This window comes from Haliotis cracherodii, unplaced genomic scaffold (assembly GCF_022045235.1).
Source record: "Haliotis cracherodii isolate W230 unplaced genomic scaffold, xgHalCrac1.p SCAF_8, whole genome shotgun sequence".
Classification (NCBI taxonomy): Eukaryota; Metazoa; Mollusca; class Gastropoda; order Lepetellida; family Haliotidae; genus Haliotis; species Haliotis cracherodii.
In genome coordinates, this window is record NW_027266341.1 from 2,626,741 (window position 1) to 2,654,430 (window position 27,690).

The 27,690-nt window shown below is 38.4% G+C and overlaps 1 protein-coding gene across 1 annotated transcript; it reads right to left on the reverse strand.

Moving 5' to 3' along the window:
• Positions 1-8,643: 8,643 nt before the first annotated feature.
• Positions 8,644-27,690, reverse strand: LOC139450259 (protein draper-like). Its single transcript, XM_071231937.1, has 10 exons — positions 27,624-27,690; positions 26,224-26,295; positions 19,693-19,836; positions 17,932-18,147; positions 16,048-16,245; positions 12,321-12,464; positions 11,343-11,486; positions 10,916-11,053; positions 9,228-9,357; positions 8,644-9,055 (listed from the first exon to the last, which is right to left on the reverse strand). The coding sequence occupies exons 1-10, from the start codon at positions 27,688-27,690 to the stop codon at positions 8,743-8,745; spliced, it is 1,566 nt and encodes a 521-aa protein (XP_071088038.1). The 3' UTR covers positions 8,644-8,742.

A 27,690-nucleotide genomic window follows, 5' to 3' on the forward strand; every position in this document is an offset into this window, starting at 1 on the left:
GTTTGACAACCAGGAAGTTGTTTCCGCTTGACTTGAAAGCTGGGACACCTGACCTTGCCCGCAGTCGAAATATTCATGGACACTATAAGCTAGGGGCTGCTAACATACAATGCGAATGCCTTAGATGCATGTGTGTCTTTGTCTCTCACCATGCAAGTAAACGTAGAGGAGGCTCAGAATTCACATTCAAAAAAACATTAAGTCTCATTTTAGTCAACTCGTCAAAAAAAGGATATTTTAGGTGGCCTCAAAATATGTTGTAACTTGAAGTGCATTGTAATAGATAACGTGGACACGTTAATGGCCAAGTCACAGTTTCTGAGGGGATGTTATTGTTGGGGTCGAGGTTTTTCATAAAGTAAGAAAACTTTCCTCAGTTTATGAATTAGACATGATCATTGTTTTACATTAGTCGCGTGAATGAGACACACAAACAACTCGTGATCTGTGTGTAGGAATCAGGCAATATCCATCATTGTATACTGAGGAGGCAGACAAACCGAAATAATATAATTTATGTGAGTTACACAAACGACCTTTGTATTATAGTAGTTGTATGGAGTCATTGACAGCTGTCGACTAAATGGAGAGTTTGCAGCATATGTTGAATACTTAATTTCTATGCTGGTCATACTTCCTTAATTGTGTGGATAGGTGAAAAGCATCCATACGTAACATGATACATTGTGACTGCATATCCTGTATTCGAGAGAGGGGAACAACTGAAGTGTGTTTTTGTGTGTAACTTAATGGGACGAGGTCATGATCAAGCTGCACTAAAAAGATGGGGATACATGTTTTCAGGAAACAACACACAGCTTCCTTCTAGTGTAAGGTAAAAGTTATAACGCCATGATTATAAATAATAAAGGCAAAGGCTATTCGAGTACGTTATCAGATTGTGGTACGTGTATGTTTAAAACTCACAATGAAAGGGCGTATATTACAGCATAATGTGATTTAGTCTCACTGTACATGAAGAGAACAATATACTTCCCTGTGACATTTTAAGCAGTACCTCTACTACTGGTTGAAAGTTACAACTTACTCACTGTGGATATTCCCTAGGTATGTAATAAACATATTATCGTGGGTTCTATTTCGAGTCCGTTTACTATATTATATTTGTCAATATCACACCATCCCATGCTGACGACCCGTGATGTCATTGTTAGTGAGGAATGCTCAAAGTGGTCGTGAGTGTAATCTCCTCACTCTTATCATGGCGCTTATATTTCATAATAATTAATCATCAATTTCCGCCATTAGTGAAAGTCTACCATGCTTCAGCACCGTTTCCATATTTGCCACAACAATCATGTGGTATGCAAGCTATTCCAAACTTGGGCTGTCCATTGCGTATGAGCATTCTTAGCGTTAACACCGTGTGCTAATTTCCTCAGCTCGCCAATGACTGCCCTCGGTAGATAGTTTTACCCATACATCAGCTGCCAACTGAGAAACAATATACATCTACCATGATTTAGTCGCTTTTTCTATTTATTAACAATATTTATTTGTGAATAACCATCCTCTTTGTTTATATAAATCATTTTAAACTTAGTCAGTGTTTGAGTTGTAGATCAGCTGGAACCTCTTACGCTTGGTCATGTTTTCCCTAACCAGTCAGAGTGAGCGGACTAACATCGTCTCGGTCGGAGGGTCTTACATTAGCAAACTCGGTCATAACTTACACATAATATAGTCAGTAAATGTGTCTCTTTCTTCCCTCATCAAAAAATGCAAATGTGCGGATAGAGAAATAAGTAAAGAAATTCAGATATTGATTAAATAAAAAGAAGCTTACATGGCTAGGATCATGGTTCATAATTACCTTCACAGTAATGGAACCCGATAGCTTTCCGGACCACCGAGTGTATGTACTTTTATACGCATGATACGCGTTTTCCATCACATAAGAACCTGCAGGACATGTTTGTGCCTTCCACACTGCTCAGGTTGAGTCAACTTACCTGTGACACACTTGTCTCACTGGTTATAGCAAGGTTGATACAATAATGTCCTGCTTCGCGACCTGTTTCTGTGGTTTTGTAGACCGTCAGCCTTAGAGCGGGAGGTCGGCGGTTCGATCAAGTGGCTGCGTCATACCAAAATACATAATTAAGATGGTACTTGTTGTTACCCTGCCCGGCGCTCCGCATTACAATCCCAAAACAAGGACAGTTATATTTATTGTAATTGTGTTATTTTTAGAAAGTATGTTTGTGTGTTTTGTGAGGCATATGCTGTCGTCTTGCCTTTGAGTAATCACAGGAATCGGACAAACACAGCCTGTATGTGTTGGAATGGTTTTAGAATTCAGACAATTACAATTCTTAACGCCATCACCAAGTGTTAATATCATTGTATTACTTGTTACCGCATCAAATGTGAACTTTCTCAGCAGACCGGAGATACCATGTCGACAGTCAGTCATCTAGACACCCGCTATTCCCGACGACCGGGAAGTTGTTCAGTGTTTGCCTGCACTAATCACACGGGCCTGGTGTCTCTGACATTATCACAAAAGTACTCGCGCACAAGTACGTTTACAATAGAGAGTCGATCTTTGGTATTGTGATATTGCAAGTCTCGTGCAATTATTAAGGCCCAGAGCATATAATAGTTTTTGTCGAAGCATCATCACAAAATTCACCACCACAGTAGATTTACTAATGTTAACTTTTAGTTGCAAATGAGAGTTGACCCCTTTGAATCCATTCGCCAGGCAATAGAAACATCGTGTTCACTATGTCAGCAGATGCAATCCCGTATCGTGAATTTGGCTGCTCGTAATTTATGTTGTCCTTAGGAAATTACAAGTTTATAGCAAATATAATATCTGTTGACTTGCATGAAATCACATGACACGACGGTATGAGTAGATCGTGTCTCGGACTCCCCTTTCCTACACTAGATCGAGTCTGATATAATGAAGCTAGATAAGTCCTTTGGATGAAGATGTTTCTGTTGATGATGTCTGTGGTAAGGCTATTATTAATACATTTTCAGAATCCTATCTTTTCTTATAATTGATATCATGTGCAAAGTTGCGCCCCTAGGGCACGCCAGGAACCTATGATTGTGGGTTCGAATCCCGGTGCGACACGATTATGTTTCTAGGTTTGTCAGCACCATGCCCGTGCCCTTGGGTTTCACCGAAGTGGTAAACGTCTGAGAGACACTTTTAGTAATGTTTTATTGATTACCTACCGTCAGCCAGTAAGGAGTAAGAAAACACCACCACAAACTGTTACTCATATGTTTATTTACAGCACTAAGAATTCAAATGACATGAGTCATATCAACAAAATCTAATTAATGTCAGCACTATCAATTCAAATCGGAGGAGTCATCTCAACACTAAAAGTCAATAGCACATGAAAAAACCCTTAAACCACCTTAATGAGTGGCAACGGCATCCAGGTACTTCATTGTCATCTTTTCCCCGCTGTCAAGTTTTTCTTTCATCTTGCCAGTCGATTGTCAATTACCTTGTATACTCGCTTCCTAGGAGGAGGGGCTGCATCAAAGTTAATCTGAGAAATCTTGAGATGATCGGCCTTTTTCAATTTTCTTAAAAATATTCAAAAGTCGGTAAACGTTTGGATGTCGGGCCGACAGAGAAGTAATCAAACGACTGTTGTTAGTCCTTGCACCGAATGTGGCGTGATGGTTCCACATCAGGATCGGGAAGAGGGAGTCGTCATCAACCCAAGTCGTATACATGTCGTCATTGAACTCATTGGCACCGGGGACAGCAGGGCAGTCATTCATGTCATCAACCCAAAATATCCTGAACCCAACGCAAGGGGACAAGGGTCAGGGCACACGCGCGTCGGATCCATTGCTCCATTACTCCTGGGCTTTCCTCCACGCGGTTTGACTGAAGTGGAAGAAGTATCCTTTGATGTCGGCAACAGTGGTGCACTTTCCGTTACATGTCTTCACTGTACACCTCCAATGCGTGCATGTATGGCGGATCTTACTGCGGTTGAAGAGATAACCCTGGAAGTATACCCGTGGTGTCTCTTTACATGACATAACATATTCGACTTGTTGCAATCCTGCCATCTTAATACAATGCAAGAGTTCAGAGCTGTTGGGATTATATAGGGGTCATATCCTTCATGGTAAGAACACTGAATGTAAATTGGTAAAATATTGTTTGGTTAACTTAATTAGGAAGTCTCAAATGTAGGTGTGAAATTACTTAAACAAAAGAATAGTTAACAATCTTGTTTAAACTCAAACAATTCAGTAGTAGTAGTTTTAATCAGTATATAGATATATGGGACTAGCCCATTACAACACAGGTAAGCTCACTTTATTTATTTAGTAAATTGTCTAAAAAATGGGTGTCAAGCACATGGTGAGTCTGACGGATGGTGTAAAACCGAACTGGAATACATGTACTGTTAAATCGGCGTTAAACCAACTTATTCACTCACTCACGTGTTATTGATATCAGTCTACTTTCGAATCATTTGCTACCCATGTTATTCATACGCTACCCTTATACCAGCAATGTCTTTTTGTAAGGTTGAAATTAGAAGATGCGCCATAATTTCTCGGGTAATAAATAAATTATCACACTTGTCCTCATTAGAAACGTGAAATGAACTCACTGTAGTAAAAACGGTATCTAGCAGGGACTCGTTTAGTAATCTACATAATTTGCATACATAACCAAAAGAATGATCGTTACTGGTGTTTATAGACATGGCAATTGCTGTAGATAACCAACAATATTTACTTGCATGCTATGTGCACGTTGTAGTGTTTGCTTATATACTTATATGTCATTAAGAGTTTTCTTAAACAATTAAATTGAAAATGAGTGAAGCTGAGTGTAAGTATGAACATAAATTATTGCAGAGGGTAGGCAAGGGAAATACAGCTATTTGATTAGAGAGGTCAAGTGAAATGAAACGTCACATTCAAGGTTATTTTATTTATTTTGCATGACCCTGCGTGTCTGGCTGCTTATACTAGTCCTGAATCAATTCGTCTGTAAAGTGCTTACCCGCTGATATACCTCGCCGGTGTTTTACATTGATACACCTTCAGATACATCACAGTGTACACCGAGCCGGTCCGTCCTCGTTTTATTCCGTAAATCGCGAGTGCTAGGCAGCGTAACAACAACTACCAAACGTCTCTTGGTATGACGCAACCAGGGAATATGAGCACCAAACTTCCGCGATCCACGCCAGGCCGGGTAACATCAACCACAACAGTTCGTTGTAAGCATACACACAGCATACATACAGCAAATGCCCAGGATAAAAAGTACTTCATATCCGTCAGTTTGTTATCAGCATGTTCGTTATAAACGTAGTTTACTGTTGCAAGACGCGACCAGGGAATCTGAGCACCGAGCATCCACAATCTACGCAGGCGCTGTACCCACTACAACACGGATATGGCCTTGAACCATTGACATTCGTTGACAAATGAGTTCGCGTTTTTCAAGGTGGTTTTATCAACGCGATGTATCGTTTTATCCAGCACACAAATTATTTGAAACGTAAAGCTAACTGGGCCAATCATGCTCATTGGTGATGCCATTTATCGTTACTTAAATTGTGTGGCAACAGTGTTACAAGGTAAATGAGAACGTATCTTGTCAGAGAACAGCTTGTATACATGTATTAATGATATAAATCAGACACACGTATTATCCCTCTGTGTCCTATAAGTCATGGCAAATGCAAACACATGCCCTCCATGGCATACTTGGTGTATGAATCAGCGAAGCCCCCGCGGTTTTTCCCGACCCCCGGTGCATGCTCTGTCTACCAAAACCGAGGGAAAGTGTTTTTCCATGCTTATAAACCGAAAAAAGAAACTTAAAACAACATTTATCAACATTTTTATGTTTCGAACATACTTTCCAGAAACCTTAGGAAACGCGCGTAAAATATCTGTTGCTGGCGTACGGATCTTGAAAAGGACATTCTAAAAACCAGTGACGCACATCAGCACCTCTGTAGCCTCGTGGTACTCTCACTGGGCTACAGATATGAAGGTTGCGAGATCGATTCGCGGGAATATAAAGAAAAAAACATTTGTCATTTTATTTTACATTTCATTACATGTTACAATCTGAACGGAAGTTATATTAATAAAATCCCTGGGATATTATATAAAATCCCGGGGACATTACAACGTCCCTGTTAAGGAGATTTAACCCGACTGGAGAGTAAAACCTCACAATAGGTCTTAATGCCTATAGAAAGAAGTCTCTTACTTAATAGCGACCCCAATGAATAGGTTTATAAAACTAGATATGGAAGGGCAACAGGGGATGTTTGGTAAACCAATACTAATTGGCATTGGAAATTTAAATTAAAAGTATATATTATATGTCCACTATTAATTCATCAACAGCTATTGGAGGCTCTATCGTTTTATTTTAAACGTCATAATAGTGGAGACAGACTACTTAGTGAATTGCATGATAAGCATGGGTACCTCAACATGGCAGCGCCAGCCAACGAAGATATAAGAGTGCGTGAGTGATTTAAAACTTTACATGTAGACAATATTGCAGTCAGAACAAGTTAATTACTTATTAAATACCTGTCGAAAAAGGAGGAAAAACAGTGAGGTAAGTATCAAGGTTTACGTATAAAACAAACAAGATCAATATATGAAAACGTATGATTTTCCATTGGATTATTTAGTGAAAAAAGCTAGGCTACAGACCATAATGAACCAAAGCTACGCCACCTCACTGGGGACTAAGATATAAGAGGAAGTGTGAACCCTGAAAACATGTTTATACTGTAAACACCTGCAATAATAACACAGGAAAACAGCATTGTCCATTTGGCAATGGAGCATGTGATGAACCAGACACTCCCCTTATAATAGCTTCCTCTCGTGAAGTGTTATCAACACATCAACATAATACATGCCCAACATTTGAGTTTGCATGTATTTGTTATTGTACAAGGTAAACATACACCACACGGAAATGGTTAGAGATGAAAACATTTAAGTTCTATCAGCAGGTAAAGTTGATCGAACACTATACTTTAATACGGACACGTGTTAGCATATATGTACATGTATGTATATATACGAACATTATTACATATATGTGTGAATATGCACTTAAACTTAATTTTCCGAAAGCATAATTTCTTTCATGTCTAAATTTGTAATAAAATCCGTTTTGAATGACCTGGAAATTACATGTACATGTATTAAACGGCAGTTACTTAATTTCCTGAAGACACTAAAGCCTATATAAAATGTGTCATCTGTAAGAAAATGTAGCTGGACTAAATCCAAACTCCATGTTAACCTGCCCATTATGATTTGCAGACTCGTCCATTGTGGCATGATCTCACCCTTGGACTCCTCACAACCACGTCTGCTTATGGACTTCAGTCGAGGCGCTCCCTCATACAATTGCAAAATTATATAGGTTACCTGTTTGTGCCTAAGTCATGCTTTTACTTTTCACTCTATACTTTACTCGAGATGAACAGCTTAAGGAAACGCCCCACTTCCTGGTGTATTGCAGTGAATATATAGATTGGTTTACTTAAAAACGTTCAACAGATAGCGAAATCGTGACTTCCTTGATGTTTTTCATGGCTTCGTAACGGTAGAGGCAAATGTTTACTTTTTGGACCTTTTAAAGAGAAGGAACCGTGAGTTTGGATTCCGTTTATTGATGAAGCGCCAGTGATCGTATATAATTACAAAATAATTGCAAAGATGTATACTAATCAAAAAGCAATAAATCAAATAAGTGTTTAAGTTATCTACGTTAAGTAATCCAACCTGTGAGTGATATATTTTAGAATTTGTGTAAATAATTCCAGACTGACTACAGTCGTCACACGTTTTCTTATTGACATTGTTTATGCACATAAACATATACTCATATACAGAAAACAAAGCGTGACATTAAAGCAATAACAAACATGTGACTATCATAGTCAAACAATATTAATGACACTAAAGGCTTCTGGGGCATAGAGATAACAAGCGTGGCCTGAGGCTACGGATGCAATAACCCATTACACATACTACTACTCTGGGTTTACCTAGCTATAGGTTTACAACATGTGAAAGGTGGTATTTTTGATAAAATATGATTTGTGTCAGTACGACGTAGACTATTTTCCTGTCAGCATAGCATGTGAATTTGATATGCCTGATGAAAACATGTAAATGTTTTTACTTTTTTGAAGATTATTTTCAAATATCATCAATATAATAATACATAATCGCAATGCATCAAGTGAATCGTCTATTACAAATATTTACAAGTTAACAGATCATATAACTTTGTCCTGTCCATGTATTTCAGTTCACCGTCCACATACAAAGGTGGTGACGCCATAATGACAAGGTCTTCATGCATGCAAAGCCAAAACTATAATTATAAGATAAACGCCACCTATAACTTATATTTAGCAAAATATAAATACATTTACGTTAGGTCTTAAGTATTAATATTATCAGTTCACATCAGGGGACATTGGGTTACAACATAGCTCTCATTGAACTTACACAATTCACATTGTAACTGTATCTGTGTAGTGTCTGTGCGTCAACAGACATCAGGGTACAGAAATACGTAAATAATTAATTTATTTATTACAATTTTAAACCCACAAACATAGAAATAAATCTTAGAGCTAAAGGGCACCTTTTGCGAATATACGTTCAAGTACCAATATATCATTTTATTTGAACAGTAAGTTTGTCAATAGAAAGTCACTTAACCTTCCCGATCTCACTGTATTCACCATCAGTTCCCCGTGACGTGTTGTCAAGGGTTTCATAGGTCCCTGCTGCGATAGAGTCGGACACGTCACATGACGTCAGAACAGTGGCATCAGTTTTTGCATTTGTTTGGCCAGATTTAACGGTGCAGTAAGGCTCTCCTTTCATCTTGGCGTCATATGAGACGGCATTGAGACTGTCGTATGGCCTAGTTTCTGGGCCAACGTCATCACTGGCCTGCGGTGGTTCAGTTGGAACGAGTGATACAGTGGTTGGGCGCGATTCAGATGTCTTGTGTAGGCATCTGGAATGTGAACACAATCGAAGCTTGGTGTAAAGTACATGAAAGACATAGACGCATTATCCAATATGATGTTGTTATTAGATATGATCCTATTTTTTGGACCCCAAAAAACACAATGCTTTTTGATTTTTTAAAATATATATCTTGGAACTATATATTGTGACCCATTGACCTGTTCCTTCTCCTCCAGATAACAGCACTGACGATGGCACCTACTACAGCACCAGCCACGAATGCAAGAACCACTGCGACAGCCAATTGGCTCAAGTTATACCCGGCGGCTTGTACACACCTCGCATCTTCTGAATACATAAAGGACAAGATCACGCAATGATGTTTATACAAATATGTTTATACATTAAAAAATGTAAATTTAACAAACGATAGAGTATAAGCTGTGTCATCAAATACAAACGTGGTCCTGCTTTTGAAATAGTTTGTGACAATTCTCAACCTTGTCTGGGATTTGTGGCATTTCATGTTTTAGGGGGTTTATGAACCTCTCGCTTGCATAGATTTAAAACATAGATTAGTGTGTGAGTAATGCATGTGTACCAGTCGCGACAATTAAAACAGATATGACTTTTTGCATTTTGTTCAGGATACAGCCATTGTGCTGATCAGTACTTCCTTATGGAGCTCCGTTATTTCATTTTATTTTGGTCTGACATGGACATGCATATGTTACTACAGATAGAGATGTTTCATTAACTGCCTTATCTTTTGCATTGAATCAATCTATGAAGGCAGTCTCGAAAAGTAAGAGCTTTACAAATTGACAACAATGTGTGTGTTTGTGTGTGTGTGTGAGTGAGTGCTATCCCACTGAGATACAATGTCGCTGTCGTTTGGTTTGACTTGGCCAGGAGATCGATCCAAAAGACCACGGAGGGTGTTCAATAGGTTTACAGATGGGAATGATGATTAAAACATCAACAACTCTACGGAGAAACGGCACCATCAGTTATAGCCGATGTCAGGAACACAAGCTTTAGTGTTTAACACACGCCTGGTATTGTTTCTGAAATGACTGGGGGCTAACACGCTTTGAATAACACACTTGTTGCAGATTGAGAATTCTCTTCTTTGTCCAAAAAGAAATTCAACTTTGTATTGAGATAAAAGTTTATAGAAAAGGCTGATTACATTTTATAATTTTCCCCAGGGTTATGCTTGTCTTCTTAGGACTAACTATTGTCAACAACACATATTAAATAATAAGCAGCAACTGCAAGTCAAAGTGAAACTTACCTATGATTTCTAACTATGAACCATATTGCCAAAACAAATAATGTTTATATGACAACAAAATGAAGTAACTGTTACAGGAAACATTCAATATTGTGATATGAGAAATCACGCAGATTCAGAGATCGATGCATTGGCCTCTTAACATTATACATGCATAGTTCTGAAAACGAGGTGCAAAACAAAATAATGTGCAACAAAATAATGTTCTATCTTTCCAAATTAAAATGATGGTGATCCCTGTGCTTTTTACTTTGCCTCGAATTCACACCAAAGTCACTGGATACCTCGTAAACATATGAGTATTGATATTATTTTAGTTTTGTTGAATCATCATTTACGTTAGTGTACAAGAAAACAATATAGTCTTAATTTGTCAAAGCAAATACATTTCTCACTGACGTATTTCCATCTATTGCAAACGTGCAGTGCACCGATGAGAATGGCTTTCAATTCCAACTGCTCTTCACAATTTGATTCCAGCGTTTAATGTTGCATTTCTTTGTTTTACAAATATCCGTTACCTATTAAACACATAATACCTTGCCATATTACCCTCAATCCACTGCCAACTCTACAGTCACTGCCTACCTGTTGCCATAACATAATTACCTGTACAGTCCGCTTGTGCCCACCCTGTATCACATCCTCTGTCACAGTCCCCTGTTGAGGCACAGGAAGAGTTTCCCACACAGTGTCTGGAGGCACATGTCTTGTCACAGTTAGCTCCGTAATGATTTATATCACATGCTGTAAAATTATCGAAGGAGCATTATGCCATCATATGCCGTGAACCTAAGATTGGAAACATGGCTGAATTTATGTCAATGTTTATCTTCATATGTTAACTCTGATCTTAGCCTTTTTTAACATGTACAAAATCTAGCCTCCCTAATTTGTTTTTTATGTCTGGAATACTATCATTACATAGTAAGCCTCTCATAAAGGAGAATCATTACGTCCAACAGTTGCTTACAGTTGTGATACATATTTCAATGTTTCACTGTGTTCAATTTATAATGTAAACTACGGTTGTCACCTTCTCTGCAGTCTTCACTCATCCACCCTGGCGCACACCCGGAAACACATGTCCCTCGTACGTGATCACATGGCGAGTCTCCTGCACACTTCCTGTCTGTGCAATAGTTTCCGCAGCTCTGTCCATAACTTCCAGTTGAGCATGCTGTGAAATCATAATTTCATAAGTATATTACCAAGCATCTATTGCTAATAAGTGTTATGTTACTGCTTCAAACACGTACGGCTACCATAGCTCAGCATCACACCTGATTCATTATAAAGTATTCAGGCCAATTTTTAAGAAATAATTTACTATCTTTCCGAATGAAAACGATGTTGATCGGTGTTCTTTTTGCTGTTTCACTAATTCACTCCTTACCTTGTCAACATAATTTAGTTTTTCAGAATGATTTAAGTTAGTGTTTTAAGGAAACAATATATTCTTGATATGTCAATGTATCTACATTATAGCAAATAGTTACACACGTCCTCATTGGCGTAATTCCATTAATTTGAACAGTATAATAGTCGGATTTGTACCATCGACTCTGCTTCATGCAGATATTTCTATTGGATATGGAAAGGGTTTTGTCGCTGTATTTCCATTAATTAAGAACGTGTAGCGCATCGATTACATCAGCTATCAATTCCAACTGCACTTCACACTTCGATTCCAACTCTTGATGTTGTATTTCGTTGTATTACAGCTATTCAATATCTTTTCAAACATATACTACCTTGCTATATTACCGTCCAGCCACTGCCAACTCTCTACTCACAGCCAGCCTATTGACATAACATGGTTACCTGTACAGTCCGCTTGTGTCCACCCTGTTTCACATCCCACTGTCACAGTCCCCGGTTGAGCTGGAATACTATTATAAAATAGTAACCCTCTCATAGAGGAGAGTCACAACATTCAGCAATTGGGTACAATTTCGATACATATTTCAAAGTTTTGCTGCGTTCAATATATAATATAAACTACGGTTGTCACCTTCTCTGCAGTCTTCACCCATCCACCCTGGCTCACACCCGGCAACACATGTCCCTCGTACATGATCACATGGCGAGTCTCCTGCACACTTCCTGTCAGTACAAGCGTTGCTGCATTTCTGTCCATAGCTTCCACTTGAGCATGCTGTGGAGGAATAACATGAGTATATTACAAAGCGTCTATTGCTAAGAAGTGTTATGTTTATTACTTATCTTAATTATCGCATCTTTAATGTTATCTAACTCCTCTATAAACATAAATGTAGTTTGTGCCATCGCCATGGATCGGTTAAAACAGGATAGCATCAGCGGTAATGTGTTCTAAATGGTTAGTTTTTAAATGTATGATCAAACCGTTTCCCATTGCCCTGAAAGGAAAACCGTAAGCAGGCAACATCACATCATACAATGGTTAAATTATATTTAACAGTGTTTGAACATAGCTGTCATGAACATAATACAAAAGGTATTATTTCAGTTTTTCCTGGATGAATCCCTATAGTACTTGTTCTGATTATAAGTCGGTCTCCAAGCAAGAATGCATCATTCAGAATGCATCTCAGATGTTCTTCATTTTTTTGTTCTTTAAGCGACGTTTCGTGACCTCGATGTTTTTTGTTTGCGATACGTTTTATGTTAAAACTCGGGCTTGCATTTGTCTTTAACGACGAAACGTGTCTCAAGAGCCTGTAAACTGATTTTGTCCAAATGTTGGTCGTGTATGTAGACTAAGAATTACATATTCAAAGGTCTCATGAAATAATTAATTTAATATGACATAACTCCATATGACATAACTTCGAACGAAATATGTCCATTACTTAAACTCCATAGCTACTTCTGGCGTGATTAAGGCAACTCCAGTTTCGGTCGGTTTCGTTATTCTTTCTCAATTTGAAACAGAGATATTAGTACTTCTGGTGCATTACAACTAAAACCCAAGTCCTATGTCTCTGGTTCACAGTGTAATAAAGGTCTTACTACTTCCGATTTTGTAGAACTCCCTTCCAGTTTCTGAAAACACTACACTAAAACTTTAACTATTCAAATTTGTCTAAGAACGTAATTAACTCTTGTTGTAATTAGAGGACACTATGACACCAGATATCGCTGTTTACAGAACTGGACTGACCTTATTTTTGAAATATGTGAGGCGAGAAAGGGTGTGTGGCGTGGTCTTGGAGACTAGATATTTAATAAAAAATAGATATTTTACATATAAAAGTAACAATATGAGCCTTATTGTTCTTAAAGCCAACTGCGTGGTATGTTGCACATAATATACACCCCTAGTATGTCTTATTTAGACTCGAATATTTACAGGTAGAACATAGTTACGTGCGTCATTAAACATGTGCAAGATCAAGATTGTTTGCAGTGGAGTACGACAGATTTAATGGATGCTCTTTCAATAGTTCCAACCTTGTTTGTCATACATGGGTCTCACTTGTATGATCACACAATTTTAAGATTAATATATTGAGTTGTTGGGTGTTTGTGGAATAATTCATTGTCATGTTGCCATAACGTAGCTGTAGTGTTGCTGACTAATATACATTTTACTAACATATACCAATTTATCAATCACGTTTTGTTAATAGCAACGACGTGAAAATAGACCAGGACTCCTAATCCCGAGGAATCAATGTTCTGGGCAATGGAGAAGTGGTCTACAGTCTCCAGGACAGACACCACCACCGACTGCATCTCCTCACCTGTATCACACCTGTCTCCCTGCCACCCTGATCTACAGTCTCCAGGACACACACCACTAACTGAATCTCCTCACCTGTATCACACCTGTCTCCCTGCCACCCTGGTCTACAGTCTCCAGGACACACACCACTGACTGAATCTCCTCACCTGTATCACACCTGTCTCCCTGCCACCCTGGTCTACAGTCTCCAGGACACACATCACTGACTGAATCTCCTCACCTGTATCACGCCTGTCTCCCTGCCACCCTGGTCTACAGTCTCCAGGACACACATCACTGACTGAATCTCCTCACCTGTATCACGCCTGTCTCCCTGCCATCCTGGTCTACAGTCTCCAGGACACACACCACTGACTGAATCTCCTCACCTGTATCACACCTGTCTCCCTGCCACCCTGGTCTACAGTCTCCAGGACACACACCACTGACTGGGTCACACGTTGCTTGGAAGCAATGGCAGGACTGATTGCAGCTATCGCCGAAGACACCTGGGCTACAAACTTGAAATAGGACGATAGTGAATATTATTGCTTCCAATGTCTGTATTAACAATTTTATCGGTTAGCTTAACAGTACCAAATATGATATATTATCCAACTTAAGAAAGAAATCAATAAAGATGTTTGTTGGGTCTTTACTATTTTGTTTTACAGCTTGCTTAATTTAGATGTAGCTGGGTGTGTTGGAGGGTGTTACTGTACATTAAATTTCTCTATATATAAAGAATGTAGGTCATCCGCCTATGGTCACTAATTAGTATGTTTCAATACGAAAACGTACTTGTTTTATGTGGCTATATTATATTGTCCGCTATGACGTCAAGACACGAGGGAGTTGTCAAATATACAAAGAGAAAACGGCACAACTGCGCTATGTTTAACTGTAAGCCATTGTAAATCCGCATGCGTCATGTGCGTGGTGAAAATTTGCTTTGGATCACGACGATGCATTCTATTTTATTTTTGATCCTGTGTACCCAAACAGTTCCCATACAGCTATCGATTTTGATTTAGATTATCATCTTAAATGTCCTGAGGACATAAGTTGGTAATGATAAAGAAGAGTGTCCAGTTGAAATCAGATACGTTGAGGACAGAAAGTGAGGGTTTCTCAACAAACAGCTCCCCACTCCCCAGCCGACCAACCAATGTTCACCCAAAGCCAAACAGAACATGACCCGTCTCCACCCAAGAATAGCAAATGGTCGGCCCCAGGAAACGGGTAAAACAAATTGTTTTGTCCACACTTGTGCATACATAATAAAAATATAATGTGACGACTTTTCTTCAGGTAAACATTTGTTTTAAATTTAAGAAATGAAGTGGCTTTTTTATTGAACCTACTTATATAAATTCTCACGATTCTCCAGAGGAAATATGTACGTGCTACAGTGTGTTAATTCACAAAGCATCTTTTGGGGAGAATATGCGTTACACCACACGATGAATATCATTTCTGTGTTCAAAGAAACAGCAGATGATCAAAGTTTTAAAAAGTGTATGTCATTTTAGAAAATATGGAAAAATGTACTATTGAAGCAGAGAAAATACAAATATTCAATTCACGATTGAAACAGTAAACCACTTCATGAAATGAATGTGTTGTGTACTGATTCACCCGCACACCAAAGTAAGTAAGAAATATGTACAATGGTGTTGATGTTGACAGTTGGTTTTTCCTTGATGCAGGGATTGCATCAAGCATACACGAGTCATGTAAGTTAAATAATCAGAATCAATCTGCGCCATTTGTTTTTATATTACCGTTGATACTAAGTAGAAAGGAAGAGAAGTACCGTTACAAATAAAACTATGAGACGTATAACCTAGAGAATGCAAATGACAATTTTTAAAATTTGTCACAGGGTTATCCTACGTACTTCCCTTTCATTGGCCCTATTTTGAGTGGTGACACTTAGGCAAGCGAAAAGCAGAAGTTACCGACGTAAATCGGAGTAGCCATTTTTTGTTTGAAATTAACGTGTACATATGCTATCAACAATTATCCGTACCATAAATTTCCACCTCACACAGATTTAGCCGTATGCTGTGTGTGATGGTGAAGTATCTCCCTGTGCCGTCACACGTCACGTCGTACACGCTGTTGTTTGTTTTGACTGTGTCATTGGGGAAGGTGTAGCAGGTGACGCCGGGTGTGAAGCTGCTGGAGTTACTCAGGGAGAGGACAGCAGTTCTAATTAATTGAATATCTAAAACAGGCAATGAAAGAAATGATATGCTGACTGACGGTGACATTGTGCTCTTGAACAATGACAAATAGCTAGCAAATGACACTTTGTGTGATCCAGTTCACCTGTCATCTTATTGCTGAAACATGTGTGAACGTCAAATAAGACCATGTGACCACATTCAGTTTAAATGTGTAGGAAACATTAATTTGTAAGTCGTTTTTGATCAGCATGTGTGGCAGAGTGATATTTTGTACATAAAAGTTAGGTTTTAATTCTATTTTAGCCATAGCTTTATACACATTCTATTTCAGATTTGGATTAAGTAAATAGTTTATTTACTATGCCTTACTTTTGTCATATAATTGTATTTCAGCTTAAACATTAATACCATAGCTTATCTGTTCATTCAGTCTATTATTTATCAAGCAATTACTAACCATACAACTGCATGCTTTTCACCCACAGCACTTAGTATCCCACCCAACGTTTAGACTACTCTATTGTTCTCTGTGGTCACTCACAGCTGACCACAGGTACATGTATACCTTTGTACTCTTGTGATCTGGGGCAGTTGCCAGATTACACATGAAGCATATACATCAGTCATTATGTGTATAGTCCTGGATGGATCTCGTGTTTAGAATTATATTCATGGATCCAATGGATGTGTTAATTTCATGGATTTTAAGGTTTGTTGTGGTATATTTCTTGTGTGATGCTTTTTTATGTATTTGTGTATTCTAATTTTTAAAGTTAGAGCTAGTTTATTGCTAGTCAGGTTATGTATTGAATTCACAGTTCAGTGTATTATGGTTATGATAATTTTATATGATAACGTATTATAAAGCAGTTTCTTTAATTGATAAATAGCTAATTTAGCCTGGGCTATTATCATCGTACTTGAACATGAACTAAGTAAAACTAAACCCTAAATAAACTATACCTCATATCACATTAAGGTAATTGTGCTAATTATGTATAAGAAAGTATGCATATGTGTGAAAGTGCATTATTTAAGTTATTTGATAAATCTCTGTTTTAAATACCTATTTTACTTTTGTGTTGTGTATAGTGATAGTGTAAATAGTATCTGCATTACTTTATACTTTGTCAATGCAGATGTAACTGGCATTATTTTAGAAGCCTTGGTGTCATGGCATAGGTTTCACCAATCTGGTAAGTATTGTTTATGTGTTATTCATGAATGTATAAATGTATGTATCTATATATATGCTGACGTTGTATATCTTTGTAATTATCACGTAGTCATGTACTTGTCTAATGTTATGACAGTAGACAGGGTTTATGTTTAGTTTACATTGATTATAGCATCATAAGCATATATATTACTGTATCATTGTGCAGGTTACTTACTACATGAGTAACATAGGTTTCTCGCTATTTTAAGTTCATATAATTGAATGTCCATTAGATGTAAGGCCCTTATCTATATCATAACAATGTCAATGTTCTATATCTTTTGTGCAGTATGTCTTAATATGTATACATTGTTTCAGGCCGTATTTTTCGCCTCTCACATTTGTCTTCTGAGAGAATAAAAAAAATCAGCTCATTCCCTGTAGCCGTTTGCGGTGTGAAACCGTCTCGACAAATAAGTGCTACTATACATGTACTAACATGTTTTGGGACGCCTCATCATAATATCCAAATAAATCAAATAACGCTGTCTAAACTGATACATACATCCTGCCCTGTTGTATATCCTGACGTCATGTATCCTGTACTGCTGGCCAAGGTCCACTGTCCACACAGGTTTAGGGTCCTGATACGCAGAGTGAAAACAGGAGTTGTGGAGCACATCCTGGTCCCGGTTCCCATCTACAACTTTGTCTGCAGTCCAGCCGTGCCTTGCGTAATCAGTTGGGGACGAGGTTGCTGTCTGGTTGTAGGCAATGTTCCCTTACACGAAAATAAGTACGAAGATAAATTACTTTTAAAATTGAAATTTATTATATGTGAAAAGTAAGGGTTTTAACTTCCAAGGAATATGATCTTGGTGGATCCAACAGATCGTATTTTCAAAGATATGTCATACAAGTACCAGGCCTTCACCAGAACTGGTTGTATTGTCCGGAAGGTGCCTTTTTCTATTGTAGAAAAACTGCTCTGCATAAAAAGCAATGTTTACCTATGTCTTATACAAGTTTACATAATTTTGGCATATATTTATTTGAGAGGGCTAACTTCATAGAAAAGAATATTTCCATGAGAAAGAGAAAACTACGGGAAATCAGCAATTACTTTTTGTATTTACTATGTCCATAAACATGATGTATTTTTCGATTGGTATTGAGTATTGATGCACAGCATATTCAACATTGAAGCCCCATCGTCATTTGATAACCTAATCAGGGGGACATCAAAATAACAGATATAAAACAAACCAGGACAAAATTCAATCTAGCTTATCGAAAATGGCATTGTGATCACTTTCAAATCGTACCCTTATAGGTACCACATACATGTATGCGATGTCGGCAACATGCTGTAATTGTTATTACCCCACTCAGACATAGTATAATGTCTCCGAAACGACTAGTGAATGTTTTTGCCGCTTGATACCGAACGTCAGACAGGTGTTACAACAAGTAGAAGTCTCGTGGTATGACGAGGACGGTGATCGAAATCCTGACATAACGCTCTCCTGGCGGATGCTGTACCAAAAGACAACAGAGGCGGTCCTTGAAAATATGTAAACTGCTTGGTTCCTGAACATGATTGCCTCACCAGTGTCATGTGACGTAAACCACATTTAGACGATCTTGTTGATGAAGCCAGTGAAGTGGCGCTGGAGAGGCTTGTTCGAAAATAGTCGGAAAGATGAAATAGTAAAGATGCATAGTTGGTCTTAAATAATGCAAGATACGAAAATATACGGAAGTTACGTTTGTAAAAGGGCTATCCAAGTTTTGACTAAACTTAGTATCTTATAAATGGTATTTCCATGCTCAATATACGAATCATGTGCAAGAATGTTATGCAGAGTGTCTGGTTGATTATGTTTGGATCTCTGTATTCTCTATTGATTTTGTGTGAGGCAATATATCGTCCGGAAGACTAAGTTTGGTTTTAAAAGTATGTGAGATAGCAATAGCGGATACTCGGTACTGCTCTACTTTTATGTGGAGTGCAAGAATCATGTTTGTTTGCCATTTGCGACGGTACTTCTAGACACCGGTGCCGTAAAAATACCACAATGTATGGGTGGTATCCAGAGCCATGTTCCACAAAGCGATCGTAGCGCTACGACAGTCGTAAGTCTATGTTAAAGTTTGGGAGTTACGATCACCTCACCACTACAATCGCTTTGTGGAACTGGGCCCATTATCTGTAGATTGGATTGTTCATCATTCGGGACTGATTCAGAAGGGGTGATGGTCTTATAACGCCAGCAGTTCGTTAGGTATCGTCTTTCAAATCTAACCTTGTGACAGTAACACCCACCTTTCTGACAGGTTTGCCCATTCCCACCAAACCATCCAGGATCACATGCACCGTTACAGACTCCAGTTGTCTGGTTACAGGGCTGAGTACAGTGACAGGAGTAGCTACAGGTGTCTCCGAACTTTCCTATCGGGCAGCTGGTACCTGTAAAATGTAGAACAAAGGTTAATGTTCATGCAATGCTCTCCAAGCCCCATTACCCATAAACACATGTTCAAATGTAAGCATGGCTCAGTCACAAACTTCTTACAGCCAGATAGGATGGTCGGGTGGTTAAAGCGTTCGCTCGTTACACCGAAGACCCGGGTTCGATTCCCGACAATTGATTTACGTATGTTTCACACAACTGAAGAGATTGAAAGTGATCACATTATTAATTAATCTTTCAGATTTACCTGGGTCCAAGATAGAGCTGACATCTTTAGATATAATTTGACAACAGATGAAGTATCTTATTTACTGGAAAGGGCAGTAAGTACAGCAGTACATACAGCATTCGTTAGCAGAAAGAAATATGGTCACGTTTCTTAGCAGTAAAATTTGATAGTTAATGTGTTGTATGTATCAGAATGTAAAGGTTTGTGCGCGAAATAACGGTATTGTGTCTGACACATTTGAAAGCGAAATTGGCGTTAAGCATGGATACATTTTAAGTCCGTTTTTGTTCACCTTCTTTAACAATGAATTTGCTCAACAAATTCAGCAGAACTGTTCTGATGGCATCCAACTTCACCCGGAAACTATAGAGTTATTTCTTCTTTTGTTTGCCGATGATATAATAATTTATTTATTGTCATGGAAGTTGCATGCTCACACAGCTGCAGTACAAGCTAAGAAGATCCTAATTGGAATTCTTCAACATATGAAAGTTCTTGGAAGTATATCCTATAATACATTCTTTAAGATTTTCGATATAAAAATAAGCCCAATTTTGTTATATATAGCAGAGGTTTGGGGATTAGAAATGACTGATGTTATGGAAAAGGTACATTTATATGCATGCAAAAGATTGGTGTGAAACTTAGAACGTCTAATCTAATGGTTTATGGAGAATGTGGACAATACCCATTAATTATATTTGCAAAGTTAAAGACGATAAAATACTAGATTAAATAAGTTAAAATGGCTCAACAAGATATCGAAAGAAATGTTATAGCATGTTATAACAGAGTTGAAGTTGTGAGAGAAGTTGGGAATTGGGCATGTCGTCACAATGTTGTCGAGGTGTCTATGAGTAATACATGTATATGCGTTGCAGTAAGCTAAGCTGTGTTAACCTTGCATGCATGTTTGTCCAGCGTTACTGTAAATAACGCAAGTTTTTGTTGTTGATATCAGTATAAATTAATAATATTTTCAAAGGATTATTTTACAAAGTATCATGTTCGCTGCCCACAAGAAAGAAACCTGTAGTTATTACCTACCCAGCATGAGTTGTATCCACCACCCTGACACAGCCGCAGTAAGTATCAGCCACCTCACACCCGCCATGTTTGTGAACCAGGGAGCTTTAACACTAAAATGATTTGTTGACACTTAAAATGCGTACATGCATATATGGCATCTATTCAAAGCTCAACATTCAATACAAATTGAACGGGCATTAGAAACCTTTACGATTATTGTTATCATTTTTCATATCGTTTATATATGGCTAACAATATCCTAAACACTAATGTCGATATGGGCGTATGGTCTATGGAGATAGGTTTGTCTTGTAGTTAAGCATATTGTATCTGTTTGCGACACATCATGAATGTTTAGTCGTCCAGACTGCGATAGTGCACATGTCAATGTCAAATGCACACCCAGGTCAGATATTGCCTTTGGATAACTGAGAGAGTTTCTCTGATAACGTAATTCACATCAGCAAGAGAATAAAATGATTTAATTTGTGATTGGGTGTGTGTTTTTCACATGCCACTGTCACAGTCTGAAGGTGCACAGGAAGAAATGGTAAGAAAACAAAAGAAATAGGCATGTGGCTATAGACTGTCACAAATATTCAAGCTATATATCACGGTGATCTGAAAATAATAAAAGCTAGACCAGATCAATCAGTTGTTGATAGCACGACCAACACACATCAACAACACCCGTTCCTTGTTTTATTCTTATTTATAAAGATGATGTACTGGGAACCAATGGAGTAAGAATGATAATTCTTTGAATGAATGTGTTTAAAAGTTCAAAGTATAATTTCTGGAAATGATGTTTCACCTAAATGAAGTTAAGGCTATATAATGTATTCATCGTTATATGTTAAAGCAGTTAAACATAAGTAAATGAAACCCATTACCTTTGTTATAGACGACGTAGCGCTATTTTCTGGCCGAAGCAAAAACAAAAGAAAACATTGTGAAAATTTATTTAACATGTGATGGGATCTTCAACGTTTATTACTAATTTCCTCTTCTTGAAATGTCTCAAGCTCAGTAATCCTGACGTCTAACACATAGAATTCGCGACCTGAGTGTCTTGGCTCTTGTTGAGTTCATGCCATGTGGGGATGCTATTCAAACATTGTCCCCACGACTAACATGCATATGATTAGCTGGATGTTAATACATTTCATGTGTGGGTCTCCTAAACGATTGAGAAACACCATTCGTAAATAAAATTTACACACATCCACACCTTTTGAATTAAATGAACGTTTCCTAACTAAATAGTCTTAAGTATTGATAATATTATGTTCTCATTATGATTCTAACACAATAAAATACATTGCTCGGATCATTCAGCAGATCTATTGCTATTGCATACAACAATTGTAACAACACTTGAACGAATTTTTAGACCATACAGAAAGTCTGAAATCAGAAAATATTTCGCAGTTTTGTCCGACACATGCATTTTGACGACATTTAATTAAAAATTGATATTTAATTAGGAAAACCTAGTTTATAAATATATTTTCTGAACAGTGCAATTGTCAATCATACAAGTGTCTAAAATGTGTTCGAGCAATTAAAATAGGAAAATATAGCAGAAAAACAGAATATGTGATTCACTAAGTATATCTAGAACTATTGATACTCACATTGATGAGACCCGTGAAGATTCCGGGGTAGAATAGATCTTTAGCAACCCATGCTTGCTGTAAAAGGTGACTATGCTTGTCGTAAAAGGCGACTAACGGGATCGGGTGGTCAGGCTCGCTGACTTGGTTGATGCATGTCATCGATACCAATTGCGTGGATCGATGCTCATGATATTAATCACTGGATTGTCTGGTCCAGACTCGATTATTTACAGACCGCCGTCATATAGCTGGAATATTGCTGAGTACTGCGTTAAACAACCAGCCAACCAACCAACCAACCAACCACATTGATGAACGACATGGTCTGGTCTGTCTACCGGACTTTTTAAAAAAACCATATATATATATGTTTTAATACACATGCAACCTCGAAATCCTGTCATTATGGAGCAAGAGTTGTGTATGCATTGGTACCCGAGATGGAATGAGTACGAAATTGACCTTCTGCGCCAATCAACTTTACCTCACTTTACGTGCTTTGCTCTTGTTTCTTATTTATGAATGATTATTGCGTAATTAATTTACAAACCATTTAATACCAACTGTATACTGTACACAGAAAAACAGCAAATTTACAATATAAGTAAATGGGCGAATGATTGATATGTTATAGGTCGATACTTTCAGTCACGCACTACAGTTAACAGGTTAATGTTACCAAGACAATATTACCAACTAAATCTTGAAAGATACATCAGTAATCTAGGAACTGACTTCTGCGAAGTGGATTTACACCAGTTTTTACTTTTGTCACTCAGTAAATGCAAGAACTTAATTGAGGTCATTTCTGTTAAAAAAATCAAAACAAATAATAACAACTTTCACAGAATTCTTATTAATCACTTAATCGTCTTATGAAACTTGATGTCTTTGTACCTGTGGATGAACCAACAGATTGGGTCAGCTCGTTAGTGATAGTACCAAAGAAATCAGGGGAAATTAGAATTTGTATTGACCCTAAGCGCTTAAATGAGGCACTTCGTTGTGAGCATTTTAAGATGCCTACGATCGAGGAAGTCTTTTGTACATGTGACTTGTCTGCTGGATTTTTGCATCTTGAACTTGATCACGAATCCAGTTTGCTGTGTACTTTTGGAACTCCGTTTGGACGGTACAGATGGACTAGACTACCATTCGGACCATCCCCTGAAATCTTCCCGAAACCCTCAAACCAAGCTTTGGAAGGACCACCAGGTGTCAAATTCATTGTGGATGACACGGTTGACCATGATAAGAATCTGGAATGCCTTATGCAGCGTTGTCTTGGTATCAACTGAAGTTGTGCAGAAAGGAGGTTACCTTCCTTGGTCACATCTTCACTGATCAAGGACTTAAGTGTGACCCACAGCAAATAAAGGCTGTGTTGGAAATGCCAGCACCACAGAATGTTGAGGACATTCAATGCTTCGCAGTTAGTCAACTACCTTGCAAGATATTAACCTCGTCTGTCAGGAGTAATGCAACCACTTCGACAATTAACACATACTGACGTGGACTGGACATGAAGTGAAAACAATGGTCAGGGAAGCTCCAGAATTGGCATACTACAATGAAGAAGTAGAACAGATACTGCAGTTTGATGCTAGTTCCACTGGACTAGGTGCTGTGCTGTTACAACAAGACAACCAAATTGCATACGCTAGCTGTGCCCTAACACCGTCTGAGCCAAGCTATGCACTGATTAATATTGAAAAGGAAATGCTGTCTGACTTCAAAAGTTCCATACATACACAATTGGTCGGACAGTTACATTGAAAAACGATCAAAACCACTGGAGGCGATAACCAGCAAACCCTTAAATTGTGCTCCCACATGACTACAGTCCATCATTCTGGCTATGAAGCAGTATGACGCCACTGTCAAGTACAAGAAAGGTGCAGATGTTGTCTTCGCAGACACATTGTCAAGAGCGTATTTGCCAAGCACAGAGCGAAAGATTGAAGAGCCTTTCAGACAGGTGAACATGGCAACGTTTGCCGATAACGGATGACAGGATCAAGCAGATCTGAGAAGAGACTGAAAAAGACGAAACTCAAATAAGTTTTGTTAAGTGGGTTGCCAGAGGAGAGATGCTCTTTGCCGATGGAGTTATACCCATACTTCAACTGTAGAGACGAGATCACAGAACAAAATGGTCTCATATACAGGGGAGAAAGGCTGGTCATACCTTACAACCTAAGAACTACAATGAAAACCAGGATCCATCCTCTCTCCAAGGGATTGAAGGTTGTTTACGGCGTGCAATAGTTGTATTGGCCGCACAAGTCTGACGACATTAAACAGTACATCAGAAAATGATGATCAAGAACTTATGGACACCAAAGTCCTGGCTGACTTGGTCGAGGAGCTAAAGCATCTTTCAAGTCAACAAAGAGAAGCATTGCAGACTATGATCATTGATCACGTTGGCTGCTTTCCAGATGCCCCTGATACTGCCAACAGCATAGTGTAAGTGAGTGAGTGAGTATGGTTCTACGCCGCTTTTAGCAATATTCCAGCAATATCACGGTGGGGGAACACCAGAAATAGGCTTTACACATTGTACCCATGTCGGGAATCGAACCCGGGTCTTCGGTGTGACGAGCGAATGCTTGAACCACTAGGCTATCGGGACAACAGCCCCCCACCCTGGTACATTTACAGTTGTAAAATTAGTGATGCAGTTCCGACAGATCAGAGACATACGTGTCTCACTACACATACGTGATTCATGATGTATACTTATTATATTGTCCACCCATGTCACAAAAACTGGATTGATCATTGCTATTATTCAGGACAACGTAGCTGATCATAAATAATATATATATTTTATAATACCTCCACTAAAACAGAAGCTTTAGCAAATACACCCCACAATCATCCCGTTCAAATTTCAGTGAAGAAAACAGCAATTGCACTTCTTGGTCCTCCCTCTAATTTCAGCTTAACAGCTCCACCTTTTGTTAATCAAGAAAACAGTTGGAGATTAAAAGGGTATTTAGGTGAAATTAGTCGTTTCATAACCTTTACATGAATTTCACCCCACTGCAATAATGTTCTCAGAACAAGAGGAGAACAAGAATACCAGCAGCTACATGCTTCTTTTAACATTGTGATATTTCCACAAAATGTATAATTTCGTTGTGCCCTACTTGAAACGTATTGCCCCAGGTATTAATTGAGTTATAATACAAACGTACCACATTTGTGTACCACAAAATGTAGACTTTTCAAGGCCGACATCATCCTATTTACGAACTTGCAATTGCTCCACGTTAACAGGGCCTCAGTAAGGTAACCTGCCAGAACATCCACGAAGTGCAGCAAGCTACGTCTATAGTTACTAAATGATATATGGTATATCAAACTTGTTATAAAATACAAATGATTAGATGTTTAAAATGTTACCCTATCTATAGTTAAATGCTTCCTTATTTGGATTTCGATACCATTAGGTATTAGTAACTCTACTTGAAAGAGTAACTCGTCCCGTGACTACTTACCCAGAGTGTGGTGTATCCAACAACCTGACACAGCCGCCATGAAAACCAACCACCCTTCTCCCGCTATGTTGACTAACCAGGAAGTAAAGCTCGCACGTATGTTAGAGTAGGCGTGAATGGAAAGTTCCTATTGACATGTACAGGAAAGTAGTGTTCATGTCGTACATTTGTTACCAAGAGGATATAGTTTACATGTAAATGCTGGTGCGCTCGCCTTCATTACAAATCCATCTGAAAATACCACCAACACTTTCATGATAACTAGGCTGGAATTGAAACATAATTATAATTTTGCCCAGCTTTTCAATAAAGATTTCATCAAGGAAGACTTGGTTAAGTCATTCAAGGAATGTTAAGGTAGACAATAAGAGGAATTTACTGAAGATGACACGGAGCTTCATAACATGATACGTAAATCTATCCAATACTTTGAGTTTTCATATTTTACACACTGACACTTGTAAAATTAGGTTGGTTGATCTTGTGGCCAGGCTAAGTGACTTGTATGATCGCGTGATGTTGTATTCCGACGCGTGGAAGATTGGTCACAATGGCAATCACTAAGTTGTCTGGTCAAGACTCGATTGTTTGCAGGGTGCCGCCATACGGTTGAAGTATTGCCAAGTGTTACTTCAGGCAACTAGCAGACAAAAGTATGCTTTCAGGACAAAGTGTGTGAATGGTGGGTGCTATCCATAGACCAGGAGATGTTTACCCTTTTCGCGAACAGGTGTTATCACACATTTTTCGTCACTAATGATGGGCAGTTAAAGTTGCATGAATCAGGTACATATTCGCTGAAAGGAACCTGGTCAAATGAGGTGAGGTGTGGTGAGGTGAATGTTAACGTCACGTTCAAGATTATTTCACTCATAAATGAAGTGCATGAATTAGTCCGGACTTATGTCTTGATAGTGCAATCTCATTTAGATACCATGCAGCACTTTGTAAGTTTGACTCACACATTGTAGAACCTCCGAGTCGGGCAGTCCTTACTTTACCCCTAACACTGAGCCCCAGACAGCGAAACAGCAAGTGTAATCTTTTAATGTCTTTGGTATGACACAACTCGGGAATCGAACCATCGACCCCTTCCCCTCTTCAGACACAGAGGCGGTTTGGTCAACAGATGGTAGTAATCAAATTATATTACATGCATTTTGTCTTAGCCTTTGCTATAAGACATCGTTATTGATTCACTGCAAACCATCATCTTCTACAACTTTACTCCCCTTTAAGCAAGCCATTAACTGTAATACCGTCGTGCTCAGTGTTGTTTACAATGATTGTCTTTGCTAAAACTCTCGTGCAAGAATAATGCAAAATGAGGTAGTGACATTACAGTAATCGACCTAAAGATACAATGTATATCAAATAAGGAGGCATGATGTGTCACTCACCAATTATAACCTGTATCCAGAAAGCCGATGTGACCACGGTGACAGTCAGTATCCACACACCCGACAT